Consider the following 18277-nt stretch of genomic DNA (forward strand, 5'->3'; position numbering starts at 1 on the left):
ATGCAGGAGGTTGTTCGGGGTTGATCCGGATCCGTTGGTAACGACAGAGCGGGTCGGGTTCAGGACAACTTTCGGACGCGCGCGAGGGGATCCGAGAACTGTGCGGAGAGGGGGGTCTGACAAATGGCCACAGAGGCAGGGGTTTGATGGGCTGGTTTAGAGTGGAAGTGGGCTGTGAAGAGAGAAGAGAAGGAGAGCAGCCTGGCAACTGTTTCTGAAGACCGAAAACGTCCGACGATAGACCAGCTATATTGCCGCTATAGTTAATCGTTGGGGCGTCAAACGGACTCCGAATGCGATGAAACGTGGCAGGCGACCTACTAACAACATAACAACACCGCATGCCAACTTTCAACCCATTCAAGAACATTTCTCGGCCACTTATAAAATATTAGTCGGACATGCCGCGGGCGCGTGCAAGTGTGTCTGGGCTCAGAACGGACAACGGGAGGAACGTGGAGACCCGGACGGATGCAAGTTTGAAAACATGATGATGCAATGCACATGATGACATGGCAAGATGCAACACGCAAGCGAATGACAAGGCAAAACGGCCAATAACTGGAAGACACCTGGCGCAACGATCTCGGATCGTCACAACACTCCACCACTACGAGAGGATCTCGTCCCGAGATCTAGGATGGCGACGGAGGGAAAACGGAAGAGAAAGAGAAGAGATAAAACTAAGTTGATTCTTTGACAATTGAGTGAAACCAAAGAACCTTGCGAGGTTGAACGAATTGAAAGAAAGAAAACAACGAAGATGAACAAAGTTGAAACACTCCGTTAGAAAAGAGGAACAAGGAACATTACTAGAACCTTGTAGGTAGAAAGACATAAGAAAAGGGTTGCAATGGACAAGGAGTACATGCAAGCACTCCGGTAGAAACGAGATGTACAAGGAACGATAAGGATCAATTACGACAACACTCCGGTTGGAAAAGGAAGGTAAAGAATATGAGCTTGGCAAAATGAAAGCACTTGGATGATACTCCGGTTAGAAGAGGAATGATAGCCACAACACTCCGGTTAAAACGAGATAGAGAAGGAAAAAAATGATATAATTTGGACAGCACTCCGGTTGTAAATGGAAGGAATTGAACATGAACTTGACAAGATGAGAGGATACTTGATGAAATCAACAACACACTGCCTCCGGAACTACTGAAAGAAAGGCACAATGGGTAAGAAAGATTTCAGACAGCACTCCGGTTGAGAAGGGAGGTAAAACTTGATAAGATGAGAGAACTTGAATGAAGGACACGACACTCCGGTTGAAAATGGATAAGAACACGGTCCTCACAACCCGAGATGATGAGTGAAGATAGCAACATCACAATGCCTCCGGAACAAAAGAATAGAAACTAGATCATTGTAATAAAAGAATGGAGTTGAAAATGCCAACTTCTGCCACAAATGAGCTTGGAAGGCACCCTTACGAGAAGGTTATAACGGAGTTTTTGGAAAACCAACAACGAAAAGAGTAAGCTTGTTGTGGGCTTATGGAAAACAACTCAAAATTATGAGATGAAATTCTGCCATTAACAGAAAACAAAATATTGGATTGATATCAACAAGAAGACGAGAAGCTTATTTCACCGGGAGGGTAACTGAAGAACTTGGGTCATTTATAAGCACCATAAATAGCAACAATCCTTAGGGAAAGCTTTAGGTGAAATATAACCCAAGATAATTCCAATGAAGAGATTGATGGGTTTAAATATCTCATTCCTGACAACTTTTGAATCAAGAAACATGAAGGAAATTGTCAAAAATGACATAACACCACCGCAAGAGACAAGATAGAAAGAATTGCACTTTGGAATGCAAGATGAAAGAATGCTTGAAATCCTCAAAACAAGACATGTGTTTAACACCATGTTTATTTTAGAGTATAGCTTGGCGGATCAAAACTTCGAGAGAAATCTTGAAGAACAATTGAAGAATGAAAGGAATCCTTTACGAACCACCATGTTGAGCCTCCATGAAGAACTCCGGATAGGAAATGATAACATAAAAGAATTGAAGGTTTGAAGCAAACAGGATTGAAGCCAATGGTTAGATGGAGCTTCGCGATGATATAACCGAGAAAAACTTGGAACTCCGGAAAGAAAGATGAACAATTGAAATCAAGAATTTTGATGAACCTCCGGAATAAGGAATTAATCATTTGGGCGAATCAAGAATAAGAATTATGTTATGCTCATCCTTCACCAATTTAGATTGATGACAAGCAACGGATTTGGCATACTACTTATTCTCGAAGACAGGATTAAGAGAGATATAGCGCAAACTTGAGAGAAATCTTCGACGAACCACCGGTAGGATTGAAACGACGAATAAATTGATATGATACCAAGAGAAAAGGAATCTTGAATGAACCACCATAAGAATTGCACAAGAAAGTAGCAAAAGCACAATTCACCGGGAAGAATTTGAAAACAAAATATGATACTTGAGGGAATTTAGATGCAAGTGAACAAAGAGATCCTGAGCTGATTAGCGAATATTTGAATGATACCGGTAAGATTTGGAGAACAATAGCTGAAAGATGGAATGAATAAACCCGAAATGATGGCCTTCGGAGGAAAGAAATGGAAACCACTCAGAAATGCTTCCGATGGGTGAAAAGAAATCTCACAATCTAAAACAATGATGAGAGGATGGTATCACGCTTGAACTTCACATCTCTGAGAGAAAGGAGCAAGATTGAGAGACAATCTTCTTCGGTCTTCAAATGTTGAAAATGACGATGCGAAACGTCAACATGAGTTATTGAGGCACTCCGGAATAATGAAAAGCGAAGAGGTTGAGCCAACAATGAAAAGAATTTAAAAGATCTTGGAGCAATACGAATGACTGATGATAATTCATTCTTACGTCAATTTTGAAAGAATTTAGGTTAGCTCCGGGAAAATAAGAAGGGTCAGGTAAGATCCTGGGAAAAGACCTGTGGGTTAAGGCCCACTCAATAGATACACCGTTGGAGAGATTTAAAAGAGAGATTGCACCGGTTGAATTAAATGGCTTGACGAGATAACAATCTCGAAAGAGCCTGAACGAATACAGAGTGCAAACACGAATCTTCGAGATATCTTCAGCACTTCGGATATGAATAGAGAGATGACCGATTAAGAGGTGCACCGGTATGAGAAAGCATTGTGAAAAGAGGAAAAGGGTAAGATTAACACCGAAATCTTGGATTGAATCCACCAGGGAAGAAAAAGAATTAAGAATGATGAACTTGAAGCTCCGTTAGTATCTTCCTGAGAATCGCCGTATAAGAACATTGACGAAAAAGAGTGGAGAGACTTCACAAGAATAAAATGGATATTTGATTAAGAAATCCGAGTCCTTGACGAAACAAGGGTGGGAGGGTGGGAAAACAAAGGCAACTTGGGGACAGATGAAACGAACAACATTGAGAAAAAATCGAGAGGTGATCTTGCGGATGTTGAAATGATCGGGTCCACTTGAACAAAAACACGCCGGTTGAAAAGGATTGACATGACAATCTCGATTATCATGAAGGATTAGTATTGACATGGTAGTATGAGAACACCGCTTAGGAAAGGTATGGAATCAACACTTGACTTCGAAGCAACTCGAATACCACAACTGAAAACAAAAACAAAGGATTGGCTTGCAAAATAAGCCGGAACAAACATATGATAGAGATTTCGTCCGAAGTTTTCGTGGTGGGGCCCACACGGGCTCGATCGTACAGCACCATCATGTACAAGGCAGTGCACATGACATACGAAGCGTCCCCGAGTCAGCATAGCCAAGGACTCTTTAAGACACAACGAGACCACTGTAAAACCAACCGTGGATAGGCGGACCACTAGACGTCGAACCCCAATCTCATATCATGCATCTGTCGGAAAGATATCCTAAGGGCTACTTGAATTCCCACTTATAAACTCCCGAAACTTTCTGGTTATGCAATCAGGTGTTGGGGATATAGGGGAAGCATAATATCTCGCCCAAAACTAGCAAATCCTACATCCAGATGTATCCATCCTTCAACACATAACCAAGAAACCTTCGGAAATCGTTTACCTCAACCTTCGAAAAGCATCCGTTATACGAGTTATGGCAATACTCCCGAACTCCGGCCACAGTACTGGGTGGTTTCGAGGTTATCTCACCAACAACTGCATAAAAGAGATTTTTGATGTCGGCGAAAACTCAGGTATTCCAGAACTGCAACGATAAAATTGTGACGACAACACCTCGGAGCTCAACTCCCTGGGACACTGCCACAACCCCTAAATGTTAGGAGGCACCAAGAACAATGTTCTCATCACAAAACCATCGGAACGATTCCAAGATACCCGCGTGATCCTAAAAAAATCGTGAAATTTGAGGAGAGAAAAGTCAAAATTTCTACGTCAGAAGGCCTCACCAGAGCGACGAAGAGACTGAGGAGTAAAAAGAATCCTACACTCCGATATATATATATGTGTGTGTGTGTGTGTGTGTGTGTTTGTGTGTGTGTGTGTATAATATACTAAGACTCAAAACATTTTGTTCTAGACTCAACAACGTCAGCGATTCGATCAAGCAGGGGGCTCCTAAGTCGGGAATGGCCTGGCTTAAGAGGGATGATAGACTACTCATATCAATAAGGAATTCCTTTTTTTCCGAAAGCCCATTCGGACAAAACTCCAAAGTTAAGCGTGCTCAGCTTGGAGTAATTTCAGGATGGGCGACCGACCGGGAAGTTGCTCCCGGGTGCGCACGAGTGAGGGCAAAGTGCGCAGAAAAGACTAGTATTGATCTGTGGGGCCAGTCTAGATCCCGCCAGGAGTAACGACCACCGGCGGGTGTGTCCGGAGCGTTACAAGTTGGTATCAGAGCCAACCCTCGCGGTTACACGGATGTTTGCGGACAGGTGCGCGGTCATGTTGTTCATGACGTTTGTGACCCGTCGTGGCACCCGACATGGCACATGTACCGGACTGGATGCACAGCCGTATGTGCCAAGAGAGAACATTCTTATGGCCCGATGAGGACGTCGGTTCCTCTGAGAGGGGGTGTATGTGATAGCCTGGCTTAAGAGGGGTGATAGACTACTCATATCAATAAGGAATTCCTTCTTTTCCGAAAGCCCATTCGGACAGAACTCCAAAGTTAAGTGTGCTCAGCTTGGAGTAATTTCAGGATGGGTGACCGACCGGGAAGTTGCTCCTGGGTGCGCACGACTGAGGACAAAGTGTGCAGAAAAGACTAGTATTGATCTGTGGGGCCAGTCTAGATCCCGCCAGAAGTAACGACCACCGGCGGATGTGTTCGGGGCGTTACACCCAGATGGTTACAGAGGCCTGTTTCTTGGTCCTGCTTGCCTCGGTTCAGAGCAGCAATTCAGCAACCATTCTTCTGTATAGCTAGAGGCTTATGGTTACTTCCCTGGCTACTTTTCATGTCTGTCTGGTTTAGTCGATGGTCGTTTCTTGTTCGGGGTTATGGATCTAGAACATATGATCGGTACTATGGAGGAAACTTTGCACTTGAGACTTATTACTGTGTAGGAAACTTATCCAAGCATGAGCATTATGTTTGCATTGTGATTTTTAAATCTTCTATGGAGGAAACTTTGCACTTGAGACTTATTACTATGTAGGAAACTTATCCAAGCGTGAGCATTATGTTTGCATTGTGATTTGTAAATCTTCTATGGAGGAAACTTTGCACTTGAGACTTATTACTGTGTAGTCGATGCATTTGAGACTTGCTGTGGTTGAGCTTGTGGAATCGATGTAGTTGATACTTGGGCTCTGTTCGGTGTTGCTCCGCTCCACAACTCTGCTCCCGGAGCTAGCGGAGCTGCAGTTGAAAATGACGGAGCTGCAGTTTCCTCGCTCCGCAGATTCCGGGAGTTGGTGGATTACCGAACAGTTAGCGTGGTTGTGGACTTTTGGTGATCTTGAGCTTGATGCATTTGCTGCGAAGAAAAATTTAGATGGATTGGGTCCTAATCATCATGGAGCAGAAGTGCCCAAAATACAATAATAACTGAACTGATGCTCCGTAGGTGAGGGAGATACCGTCGATGTGCCATCTGGGATAGAGGAGTTGAGAATCTGCTCGAATGGCGTGGAAATCGGTTTTGATGTCAACTTTTCTCCAGATGTTGGTAGCGGCGGGGCAGTGAATGGGAAGGTGGGGGCAGTCTTCGTCATCATGTGCACAACAGGGGCACAATGCATTGGTTAGTCTATATACTCTCTCCATTCCACAATGTAGTGCGCCCGCGCTTTGCAAGATTCAAGTTTGACAGTAAATTTAACCAATGAGACCGATTGTGGCGGGAGCAAAAATTATATCATTGAATTCATATCTTCGATATGAATTCAATGATATAATTTTTGCTCCCGCCACAGTTGGCCTTGTTGGTTAAATTTACGGTTAAACTTGGATCTTGAAAAGCATGGGTGCACTACATTATGGAATGGAGGGAGTATTACGCAATGGTCATCATGAGCCATGACATTGGTTAGTCTATTACACAATGCAAGCTCGATCCCATCATGCACAAATTTTTTTAGACAAGGGCATTATGGTTTTAGTGGTGGGAGTAGTGCCGAGAAGGTATTGGCTAAGGGTTTTGGGAGGATCATATGTCTGACCAAAGGAAGGTGGCGCAACCATTACACACTTTGCATTGAGTCATCTCAGAGAGGTGGTGTAGGTGTTTGTTAGCGTCATCAGAGGGCGTGTGGAGGTTTGTCTCTGGCAGATCTCGTGGGATTCGATCTGCGTTTGTCTTCCGTGGATCCACATGGATCCGATGTTCGTTCGTTTGTGTTCCTGTGTCTAGACTTCCCAATTGCCCGGCTTTGGTGATGGAGGGTTGATGACGACGGCTCGCCTTCGACTCGCTGCTTGTAGTCGTTGCTAGGTGGTCTACAAACCCAAATGTAAATTTTACTTCTGATGTTCTTCGTACTACCTTGACAGTTGATGAATAAATTTGTAATTTTTTTCTCGTGAAAAAAAGGAAGAAGCATTGCTTCCGTGGGAGAGTGGCAGTGGTGAGGACCATAGGAACCAATCCTTCCAAGACAAGTACCTTGACTATGTTCTATTGACACCTTAAAATTACATTGTTGTTCTTATGTACATGGGTAAAGTAACCTTTTTAGAACCTCCTGTCCGATTTAATGCATGCACTTGGGTATAGGCAGATTATGTATGTCAGTTCTAGAATTTTGCTAATAAAACAACGGATTTGCTAATACTCATCTGCTCATCTGTAAACTTTTATAAGACGTTTTAAATTAAGTGATTTAAAACGTCTTATAAAAGTTTTTATAGGGAGTAGATGAGAAGTAATTAAGTCTCATTCTAACTCCTAACTATTTGATTAACCAAAGAAAAGAAGAAGAAAAAACCTATATATTGAGTCTATTACATAATTACATGTTGCGAACAACATATATGTCACGATTTAATTTAAATTTCAAACTGCAGCTAATATTCCTAATCTGCAAGTCCTGATATCATAGCTAGTCCCATCTTCATGCCACGGCGGCGACCATGCCGGCAGCAACGGTGAAGAGCACGAGGGCCATCTGCGCCGAGGATTGATCACTGCCGGAGGTTGTTGTTGGTGGTGGTGGTGGCGGTGGCGGGGAAGTCGACGACGGCGCCGCAGGAGCCGACCGTGGTGGCTCTGCCGATCCTGCTGCATTAATAGTCAAATCAAAGCTCTGATCAGACATTGGCCGAAAGCTTCTCCTAGCGATCTAAGTGTCAAACAACCAGTATACCTGAAGGTGGCTGCGCTGCCGGCGACGAGGCCAAGGGTCCAGACTGATCCGGCTCGTAGGGAGGAAGTACCACTCCTTGCACTGCAAAATTCATCGATCAATTAGTCGATCGGATCAGAGTACAATCGCGCATGCACGTAGGCAGAGAGGAGTTCGATCGGTCATGAGAGGCTTTGTACGGTGGCTACTTACTGTCGCAGAGCTGGATGGGCGGCTGGACCTGGCCGCAGCTGGTGGGGATCTCGAGGGCGTGGGTGACGTTGACGTCGTAGCCGGTGGAGCGGCCGTAGACGCCGTTGGCGATGTAGCAGAGGCAGAAGGGGTCGGCGTTGAAGGCGGCGCTGTAGGCGTCGCAGCACGCGGGCGAGGCCGCCGGCGCGCCCTCGTACATGAACGCGTGGCACGCCAGCAGGCCGCCCAGCGTGTCCCGGCAGTACTCCGTCCCGGCCGCCGCCGCCGACGCCGAGGGGGCGAGCGCCGCCGCGGCCAGGGCGGCGAGCGCGAGGAGGAGGAGGGGAGCAAACCTGGTGCTAGACGCCATGTCGATTGATCGGCGAGTTGCTCGTTTGTAGATCGCGATTGAGGTGTACGTATGCATGCAGGGGCGCGCAGCTTATTATTTATTGATGGGACGTAGGTTGGTAGAGGGGTCAACGTTGAAGAGGATTTGTATTTTGAACGACGGACACATTGCGTCGTGCAAGGGACGGACAAGTCAATAGCCAATACTCCGGTAATGGCACGCCTCCGATAGAAGCAATTCTACCATGCACGGATGCCCGTGCAGGCAGCAGCCCTTACTACAACGTCCTGTTCCACCCGCAATACAAACAAATTTGTACGTAATCCATGCAAACACGATCAAATTCATTCAAACGGGCATAAGTTCGGACATAATAATTTATATAAACATACGATATTTTGTTCATTCAACCATAAAACCTTTATAAAAACATTAAAAAGAAAACTAAACTAACTTTCCTACCGGACGGTGATCTCGTACGCCTGGTAGGACTGATCGACAGCACCTTCGTCACCGTTTGTGTCATCGTCGTAGTGGCCCTCCCAGCGGCAAAAGGCGCAAGGACGCGATAGCCCTGCCTCCCGCCGCCCGGCGCTCGCAAAGGAGTCGCTCCATTTCCTCCTACACCGTACGGAGGGCCGCCTTGGCCAATGCCGACCCTATCCTTCCCTTGCCGCCGGCGGAGGTATCGATGAGCGACCACTCCACGCCGATCTTGGCGAGCTCCCCATAGAGGCGGGCAAACCGTCACGCCGTCGTCTCCACGGTGGTCACCAAACGGTCGCAGGCCCAGGCCTCCACAAGGTCAGGGTCCACAAGGACCCATGTCGGCGCCGCGCGGGACTTGGTGAACACCGAGCGACGCGCCAAGTTGTGCTGCTCCTGCCATGCCGCCTCCTTGGCTGCCCTCTTCCGCGCTACGATGATGCTCCATGACGACGAGGATCTGTTGCTGTTGCTGCCACCGAGGTAGTGTTGGGGGGGGGGGGGGGGGGGGGGGGGGGGGGGAGTGCCCACGCACCTTCACGATCGATTGGGGAAACTCCTCCTTGACAGCCTTGCCACGAAAGACATGGCGTTGCGGCGATGTTGGCTCATGCTTGACGCAGCGTCCGATTTGGTAGTGTATACCAACAAGCTGCACTAGGTGGACAACTGTATCGCCATGTTCGAGTGGTTCCTTGGGGAGGGCAAGTACAAGGTGATCGAGTTCGACCTCGGGTACACCAACGGGCGTGTCGGTCATGATTAGAAGGTCGTCATCGTCCAGTGGTGTGTGTGCCAGCACGTCCTCATCTACCACTACTGCACGGTCATGGGGCCTTGTAAAAGTTTCACCAGGTCTGGTTGGGATCAGGACCCCCATAGGTCATCGATTTATGTAAGCAGGATACGTTTGATGCTTGATTATTATAAGTTTATTCGCAGAAAAAAGTAATGAAGTTGCCATTATATTGGTACGAAAGTTCTCATGTTATACCAAGTTACCACGTGGCAACTTTGATACTAATACCGTGACCACTTTGTAAACGACTAGCTGGCAACTTCAATGATGATTACCCCGCAAAAAAAAAAACTTCAATGATGATTTTTTTCCCGCCAAAACATACACATATGGAATTTAGTATTAAACCTCTTGTCGAGGTAAACCTGGGCGTGATCATCTGATCATAAATTAGATTAACAGTTTGAGAGATAAAACATGTTAAAATTTGATAAATACATTTATGACGATGATATCGTCGTCTCGCCAATAAAGGACCCGCTCACGTGTTAGGATTTGTGAATCCTGCATGAAGTACCATGTGGGGCTAATAAATGAGCAACACTTGTTCTCATAGTCCCACCTCTCACAATACTCCCTCCGTCACGGTTTAGAAGACACAGTTAAATTTGCGTGCGTTTCCACAATAGACAAGGTTTAGGGCGCATTGCATTTATTTCTAGTAGCTAATTAGTACTCCGATATACTATTTCTATATGCATGCATAGTGTGAATGCTATTTTTTACCCCATCCCACAACCAATAGATAACCACCTAGGTCCCAGAGAATTTTCAAGCACGCCTTCTAAACCGTGACGGAGGGAGTACATATTTTTGACTTTGTTGTCTGCAAGAAAAAAACATACTGAAGCTTTTATATTACTACAGTAGGTTCTTAATTTGTGACATCATTATAGTCTTTTCATTGGTTTGTTTCATAAAAAGCATCTATTTCAATTGCACATTTCTCAAATGAACTGTTTAATTCTTTTGAAATAAATTGTTTCATATTTTGAAATAATCAGTTTCACAATGATACATTATAAATTATAACTTCACTTTCCATGGTTGATATTTCACAATTTAGCACCTACATTTCACTTTTCATTGGGTTATTTCACAAAAATCACATCTATTTAAATTACATATTTTTTAAATAAATGGTTACACATTTCAAAATAACCCGTTACACAAAAATCACATTTTTCAAGTGAAATAGGTTTGTTTCACAAATGAAATGTGAAATGTTGAAATTTAAACGTGTTTGAAATGTGTTCAATATTGGTTTAATTCTAAAGGTCTTGACATCAAGAGTTTGAATATATGAATTATTTAAAAAACACACAAAAAGGATATACGTTTTTAATTGGCTAAGATGAAATAAAGTTCATGGATTTGTTTCCAAGAGAGAGACTGTGTTGGGATTTGTGAGCCCTGCACGAAGTATCCCGTAATCCTCATAGGAGCAATGCTACATGCACGGGCAAATTTTTACTTAATTCACGGGGAGGCTTAGCTACGAAATAAGGGTGAGGAGGCCCACACCCCTTGAAAATCAGAGGGAGAAGATTAGTTAACGAACAGAGTCCGTAAAGTCCCGTACTCCCTCTATTCCTAAATGTAGTGCGCATAGGAAATTTTAAAAGTCAAACTCCTCCTGTTTTGACTACATTTATAGAGGACAAATATCTACTTCTATAATATTAAGTAAATATCATTAGATGCCTCACTAAACATATATTTATATTATGTTTATTTGGTATTATTTTTGTTGATACTTTTTTCGCTAAACTTGGTCAAACTAAACAATGTTTGACTTCTAAGAAATTTTATGCCGACTACATTTTTAGGAATAGAGGGAGTATTACTATGTGTGTTTAGAACTATTGGTCCTCATAGTCCCACCTCTGAAAATACATATTTTTGACTCTGTTGCGTGCAAGAAATTACGCCAAAACTTTTCGTAACTACTCCTTCCGTCCGAAAATACTTGTCATCAAAATAGATAAAAAGGAATGTATCTAGAATTAAAATACATCTAAATACACTCCATTTTGTTCATTTTGATGACAAGTATTTTCGGACTGAGGGAGTACAATACTATTGTACTTCTTATTTTTGGCGAAGAACTACAATACTACAATATCCATTCATCAGTTGTAGAAGCCCAATAATGCCGCCATCGTGCTGCTGGCATTTCCCCAGCATGCTTGCACACGTACGCAGTCGCTCGATCAAAGCTCAAATCAGAAGTTCAAAAACCATCGAGGTCGAGGAACTCATCCGGATCAATCAACGGCGCATCCTGCTGCCCTCCCTGCCTCTGCATGCCGGCGACGCGGTGGCCGCCTGCTGGCAGCGGCGAAGGCGCCGGGGGAGGGGGTGCGGAAGGAGGAGGAGCCTGCTGCGCGCCGTGCGCGACGACGATGGCGAGCTGCGCCCTGGTCCTGGCGAGCTCGCACTGCGTGGCGAGGATCTCTTCCTGCAGCCGGTTGATGACCCCGGCGCAGCCGTACACCGGGTCCCCTACCCGCCACTGCGCCTCCATCGCCATCGTCTCCGCCGCCTGCGCTCTCTCCTCCACGGGCAAGCTCTGCGCGCGAAATGGCAGCTCAATGTGAGTCTCCAACCATGCAATCGGGAGCTCAACTTACTAACCAGCTGATGGTTTTTCATTACCTGGAGCAACCTGGCGACGTTGCTGGCGCCGAAGACCCGGTGGACGTTGGCGTAGCGGCGGGGGCGGGACGCCGGGAAGTAGGGGGCGAGCACGCAGCCGTGGCCGCACCGCCGGCGCAGGTACTTGCACGCCGCGCAGCGCCTCGGGTTGCCGCTGCCCCCGCCTTCCTCCTCCTCCTCCTGCACCTCCTCCTGCACCTCCTCCGGCTCCACGTCGTTGCCGGCAGGGGCCGTCGACATGGTGAACGATCTAGCGATGGATCTTGGTGTGAGTTCGTGAGATCGCGTGGATCCTTCGAAAGATTTCGGGGAGATCTTGTGGGTGCATGTTTATATACACAAATGAGATGGATGCATCGTGCATGGAGGGGAAGCTGGGAATGGCAACGCCAACGGCTACGTCGGTGCAAACTTGGCAGGCTTAACGGCATTGTTGTTGCTAATTGTATCACGAGGCCCACTAATTAAGGAGCGCGCCGGCCGCCCGGCAGCCCCCGCTTGCTACTTTTCTCTCTCCGGCCAGCACCGTCGCCCGTCGCCGCGGGCTTGGGCGCCGGCGCCCACTTGAGGGACAAGCTTTTTCGAACGTGGGCATGTAGAAGTAGTTGGTTTAATATTAGCGTTGCATATACTCTGCACGTATGTGTTAGCTGTATTCGTACAGGAAGGAGTAGAATACAATTAATGTGTTTTCGAAGTCATGGTGACTGTCATTTAGAGCATCTCCAGCCGCACCCTTAGGAAGGTCTCCCCAGGCGATTTTCTCGCGCCGGCGTCGAAAAAACGGCCCAGTCACGCCCTCAGGAGCTCGATTTTCGCCGGCCTGAGCCGAAAACAGTGCCGGCGGACCCAGGCCGAACCCGGCGGGCTGGGGGGCGCCCGGGGGCGCCGGGGCGAGCTGTTTTGGCGCGAAAAAGCCGCGGGCCAGCCGCGTCAGCGACACAGCGCCTCGTCTTCCCCCAACGGCCTCGGTTCCCGCGGGGAATCAATGGCAAGGCTGCCGCCGGTCAGTCTTGCCATTGATTCCTCACGGGCGGCGCGTCGACACCTTCCCTCCCTCGCGCACGTTCACACGGGCGCGGCGCGGCTATATAGCCGGTGGCCTCACTCGCCTGTGCCCACACCAGCCCCCGCCCCTCGTCGCCGCCCAGCCCCTCCCTCTGCCTCTCCTGAGCGCCGCCGCCCAGCCCCTCCCTCTCCCTCTCTACCTCTCCCGAGCCCGTCACCATGGCAGAGCGTTTTCCTGGAGACGAGGCGGCGGCCAACGGCTTCGGCCGCCGTTCGCTGCGCGAACAAGAGTCCTGGCTCCTGTTCCAGGCGAACATCCCGGCGCCGCCGGACATGCGCGTCGGGCCGACGGGGTGGAGGCTCAGCGACGGGGGAGTGCCCGTTCCCCCGTTGCCCGACGCCGTGGCCAAGCCCAACTACTTCGCCGAGGAGGTCGAGGTCGTACGCGCCTCCCTCACCGACGCCCAGCTCTCCCTCCCCCAGTACGCCGCCGACAACCACGCGCCTTGGGCGGCGTACTTCGAGCACCGCCAGCAGCAGCGGTTGGCGTCCACCAACGACGCGCTGGTGGTCGGCGGCCCGAAGAACAGCGAGGGGCGCCACCTGTGGTGGGGCGTCCCCGGCCGCACACTCGAGGGCATGCTGACGCACCTCAAGGGCGGCAACGACCCGCCGTTGGCGTACCCGGCGAGGGTGGCCGCCCCGGCGTACCACCGACGCGCCAGGCCATGGGCGCCAAGGAGGTTCGGATCCTCCTCCTCTTCTTCCTCCTCGCGATCTTCCTCGCACTCCTCCGGTGCTCCGGCCCTGCTCGGCGTCAAGGCCGAACCCGCGGCGGAGACGCCGCTCGGCCGGCGCACTCGCAGCGCCGGCATCGTCATCAACGAGGGCGGCCGGCACGCCTCCTCGTCGGCTCCTCCTCCACGCTTCGTCAAGCCAAAAACGGAGTCGGTGCTCGCGCCGGTGAAGAAGGAGCCGGCCGCGCCGGTGAAGACGGAGCTCGACGACGACGACGCGGCCCTGGAATGGGCGCGCAGGGACTCCATAGCGATGGAGAAGGAGCGCCTGGAGAAGGCGAAGGAGCGCCAGTGCGCCGCTTCACGGAGCGCCGACACGGCCGCGACGAAGGCGGGATCGTCGTCATCTGCGACAGTGCCGCCGCCACCAGCCCGCGTTGGCGACGCCGGTTAGGGGTCCACCAGGGACGGTCGCGTCAAGGAGGAGAAGTCCGACGATGGCAGCGACAATGGCGGCGATGACGGCGACTACTTGGCGTTCAGCCAGTTTCTCTTTTAATTTAGTTATCTATTTTGCTATGTAATGAAAACCGGCGTACATGTCTAATATATGCCCAAGTTTGCCGAAATTTATCGTGTTTAGCCGAACTTCGCCAAACTGTGCCGAAATTTGCTATACAAAATTTATTTTTAAACGCGCCTGGGGGCGGCGGCTGGGGACCAACTCGCCCCCAGGCCCAATTTTTGCGCCGGCTCACCCCCAGGCGGCGATTTTAGGCGCCCCCTAAGGGGCCAACGGCTGGAGATGCTCTTACACAGTAATGGGTCAGTTACATGACTCGGTTCAAGGCGACCACTGAAAACTTCCGTGATGTCACGCGATCATGACTGAAAAATATAGCAAGGGGTCGTGTTCATTTCTACTCCCTCCGTCCGAAAAAGCATACATCCATTTTGAATCCATTTGAGGGACAAGCTTTTTTGGACGGAGGGAGTACATAGTTCTTGTGTATACTAATAAGTTTGATTTTTCTGAAGTGATTCTAGCTTCTGTCGATTAGCTTCACGTTGTCATCAAGATCATGTCACCTGCATATATATTATCAACTAGTGTAGGGAGTGGAAGAAACATATATGGTAGGGAACTAGGGATGCTGTTGATGTCGTCAAATTTCATTTCAGAAATTAACGTATTACAGTTCAGACCAAAAACACCAAACAGATGGTCTGTTCAAAAGTCAGTTATTAATTTCTTTCCCTCGCTGCTTATTGTTTCACAAAAGCCCAATGAACTTGATTTACTTGAACACCAAACAGATCATTTATCTGCACAATTAACTTGATCTGTGCTGTGTGTCTTTCACTAACCTTTCCGCGCCGAGGGATTTCTAGTACCATTTATGTTTGGATGCCAGGATATCAATGTCACTGAAACACACATTAATTTTAGGTAAACATCTCATTGGCCGGGACAAGCAGATCCCATCGCCCCCGCGTGGCGGCCGGGAGGCTCCCAGATCCCATCGGTCGGACTCCACATCTCCTCCTCTTCCTCCCTCGCCGCCACCCAGGGCACGGCCAGGCGAAGCCTTGCCGTCGCCGGCGGTGGCGGGGACTCATGGTCCTCCCGCTTGTGTGGGGCTGGCACGGGCCGGAGCGTGGCGCCAGGCTGGACCCCACGGCGGGTGGTGGCGGAGCTTTGGCGATTCCGTTTCCCCCACGGCAGGCGGCTTCGTGGTTGGGTGCGTCGCGGTCGCCAGGGACGGCGGCGGCGTGACCAGATGGGTTCGCAGCGGCACGGCCGGATCTGGCCCAAGCATGGGCCTTGGTCGCCGGATTGTCGTCGGCACGGTGGCGAGTGCGACTCATCGGCAGCTGGGCGGATCCGCCAAGATTCTACCCTTGTCTGGTCCTTAACAGCGCGGGCAACTCCGGGGGAAACCCTAGATCTCCTTGGGATCGAGCGATGGCGGTGCTTTTGCGTCGTAGTCCCTCTTCAGGGCATCGTTTTGGAGTTTACTCCGGTTGAAGGGACCAGCGACGCTGGCGGCGCACGTCTGGTGGATCAACTGCCGATGAAAATCGCGCCGACTACGGTCATGGCGAACGATGGCGGCGTCTTTGATGTCCACTAGTAGAAAAGTAGACTTTTGTCCCGATTCATAAGGGCTTTTAGTCCCGGTTCTGGAACCGAGACTAAAGGGTCGTTACTAAAGGTCCCCCCTTTAGTCCCGGTTCTTATACGAACCGGGACTAAAGGTCCTCCACGTGGCCGCTGCCTGGAGGTCCACCTTTAGTCCCGGTTGGTAACACCAACCGGGGATTTTTTTTAACTTTTTTTTGAAATTTTTTCTCGATTTTCAAATTTCTGAATTATTTTAACCTCTAATCTCTAATCACCCCTCATCACTGCTCAATTTAATCTATAATCACCCCTCATCATTCCAAATCATCTAACTTCTCGGACGGTCACCCATCCTCCCATTCCCCCAGCCTGAGCACGCTTAACTTCCGGGTTATATTCTCCCTCGTTTCCAAGTCTGCACTTGTTGTTTTGCTGACAATAATAAGATGTCAATCCTATTAACCCTCAGGAGTTTAGCTTGAACATGAAATCACACATTTCACTGTTTGAGTTTAAAACTATTGTTCTAAAAAATAATTATTATTTAGTAACACTAATATTTCTTGAATAAGTAGTTTGACCATTGTTTGACCACAGTTTGACCAGATTTGACCAAAATTCAAAAAAACTGAAATAATTATTTAGTAAAACTAGTATTCTTGAATAATTATTTAGTAACACTAATACTTCTTGAATAAGTAGTTTGACCATAGTTTGACCAGATTTAACAATTTCTTTTAAAAAAACTGAAATTTGAGAATAACTTTTTTTCCTTTTGGAATTTGAGAATTCTACAAATTTGCAAACAGGCCGTAGGCTGTCAAAATAGGATGCGGATTCTCGTGCTGAACATTTTGATATATTATACATTTTTTTTCTGACATCGTATGCAAAAGTTATAGCCGTTTTACATTTTCCCTACACTATTTGCAAAACATGTCCAAATTTAAGTTTTTAAATTTTCCTAACTAGTAGATGTAGTAACATAACTACACCTCGAAGGATTTTAACTTTTGAAGTTTTTATCATTTTCTTTTGCTTTTTACAAAACTGAAAAGGCGATACACGGGGGGCGGGGGGGGGGGGGGGGGGGGGGGGTAGGATTTGAAAATTGCACTATTAGTAACGAACCGGTACTAAAGGTCTAACTTTTAGTACCGGTTGGTGCCACGAACCGGTAATAATGCCTCAACCCCATTAGTACCGGTTCGTGGCACGAACCGGTACTAAAGGTCTAACCTTTAGTACCGGTTCATGGCACCAACCGGAACTAAAGGTCCCATTTGAACCGGGAGTAATGCATGTACGGTGCCCTAGCCGCTCGAACCGGGACTAATGCTCACATTAGTCCCGGTTCGTAATGCAACCGGTACTAATGCTCTTTTCTGGCTGAACCAAAGCCCATTTTTCTACTAGTGGTCGGTCCCTTGTCAAGGCATCGTCGTTGCTGTTTGCGTCATCAGGCTCGGGATGCTCCGGGGGAAACTCTAGATCTGGGTCTTCCGGATCAGACGATGGCGGCGTTATCACTTTCCCTCTTGGGGGCATTGTTTTGGAGCAAGTGCTGGCTGGAGGGATGGTGGAGCGATGCTTCATCCCACACATTGAGGGCGGCAGATATCGGCGGCATGGCGTTGTGGAGACTCGGCATCCGATGCGCGGTGATGGACTCGCGCAGGAGGAGGTAGCTATCTGGCGTCATGATGACGTCGATGGCAGAGTGGCTTGACAAGGTAGAAACCTCAATATTTGCTCTAAAGATGGACCTGTGAAAGATGGCGGCGACGACACATGCGAGTGCGTCAGACCGGTTTGTGCCCCAGACCCGGTATGTAGCTCGGCTGGGGTGTCCGGCTTTTAATGTTAGGCTTAGGTGAGTGGTTTGGGTAGTGGCTCAGCTAGCACCCCTTCATCATATGGATAGGAGTAGCAGCAGATGTTGCCAAGATGGCGGTTCTAAGCATATTGTTGTAATACTTGGTAAGGTCCCAGATGCAGAGGCTGGGGGTCATGCTCCTTTTTCTAAAAAAAACATGAAAGCTTTGAAAACAGCAGGTTCTGTGATGCCGTAGTTTTTACGTGATGTTTGTGCTATTGTGCAGTCCTTGTGTTGTGCTTCACGCTATGGAAATGACAATAGAAACATGATGTATTGCGCGACCCCTA

At 48.3% G+C, this 18277-nt stretch overlaps 1 protein-coding gene across 1 annotated transcript; it reads right to left on the bottom strand.

Annotated features, from left to right (window-relative positions):
• Nucleotides 1-7523: 7523 nt before the first annotated feature.
• Nucleotides 7524-8316, bottom strand: LOC125507970 (non-specific lipid transfer protein GPI-anchored 19-like). Its single transcript, XM_048672514.1, has 3 exons — nt 7968-8316; nt 7776-7856; nt 7524-7690 (listed from the first exon to the last, which is right to left on the bottom strand). Exons 1-3 carry the CDS (start codon nt 8314-8316, stop codon nt 7524-7526), a joined length of 597 nt encoding a protein of 198 aa, XP_048528471.1.
• Between the last annotated feature and the right edge of the window lie 9961 nt (nt 8317-18277).

This window comes from Triticum urartu, chromosome 5 (assembly GCF_003073215.2).
Source record: "Triticum urartu cultivar G1812 chromosome 5, Tu2.1, whole genome shotgun sequence".
Lineage (NCBI taxonomy): Eukaryota > Viridiplantae > Streptophyta > Magnoliopsida > Poales > Poaceae > Triticum > Triticum urartu.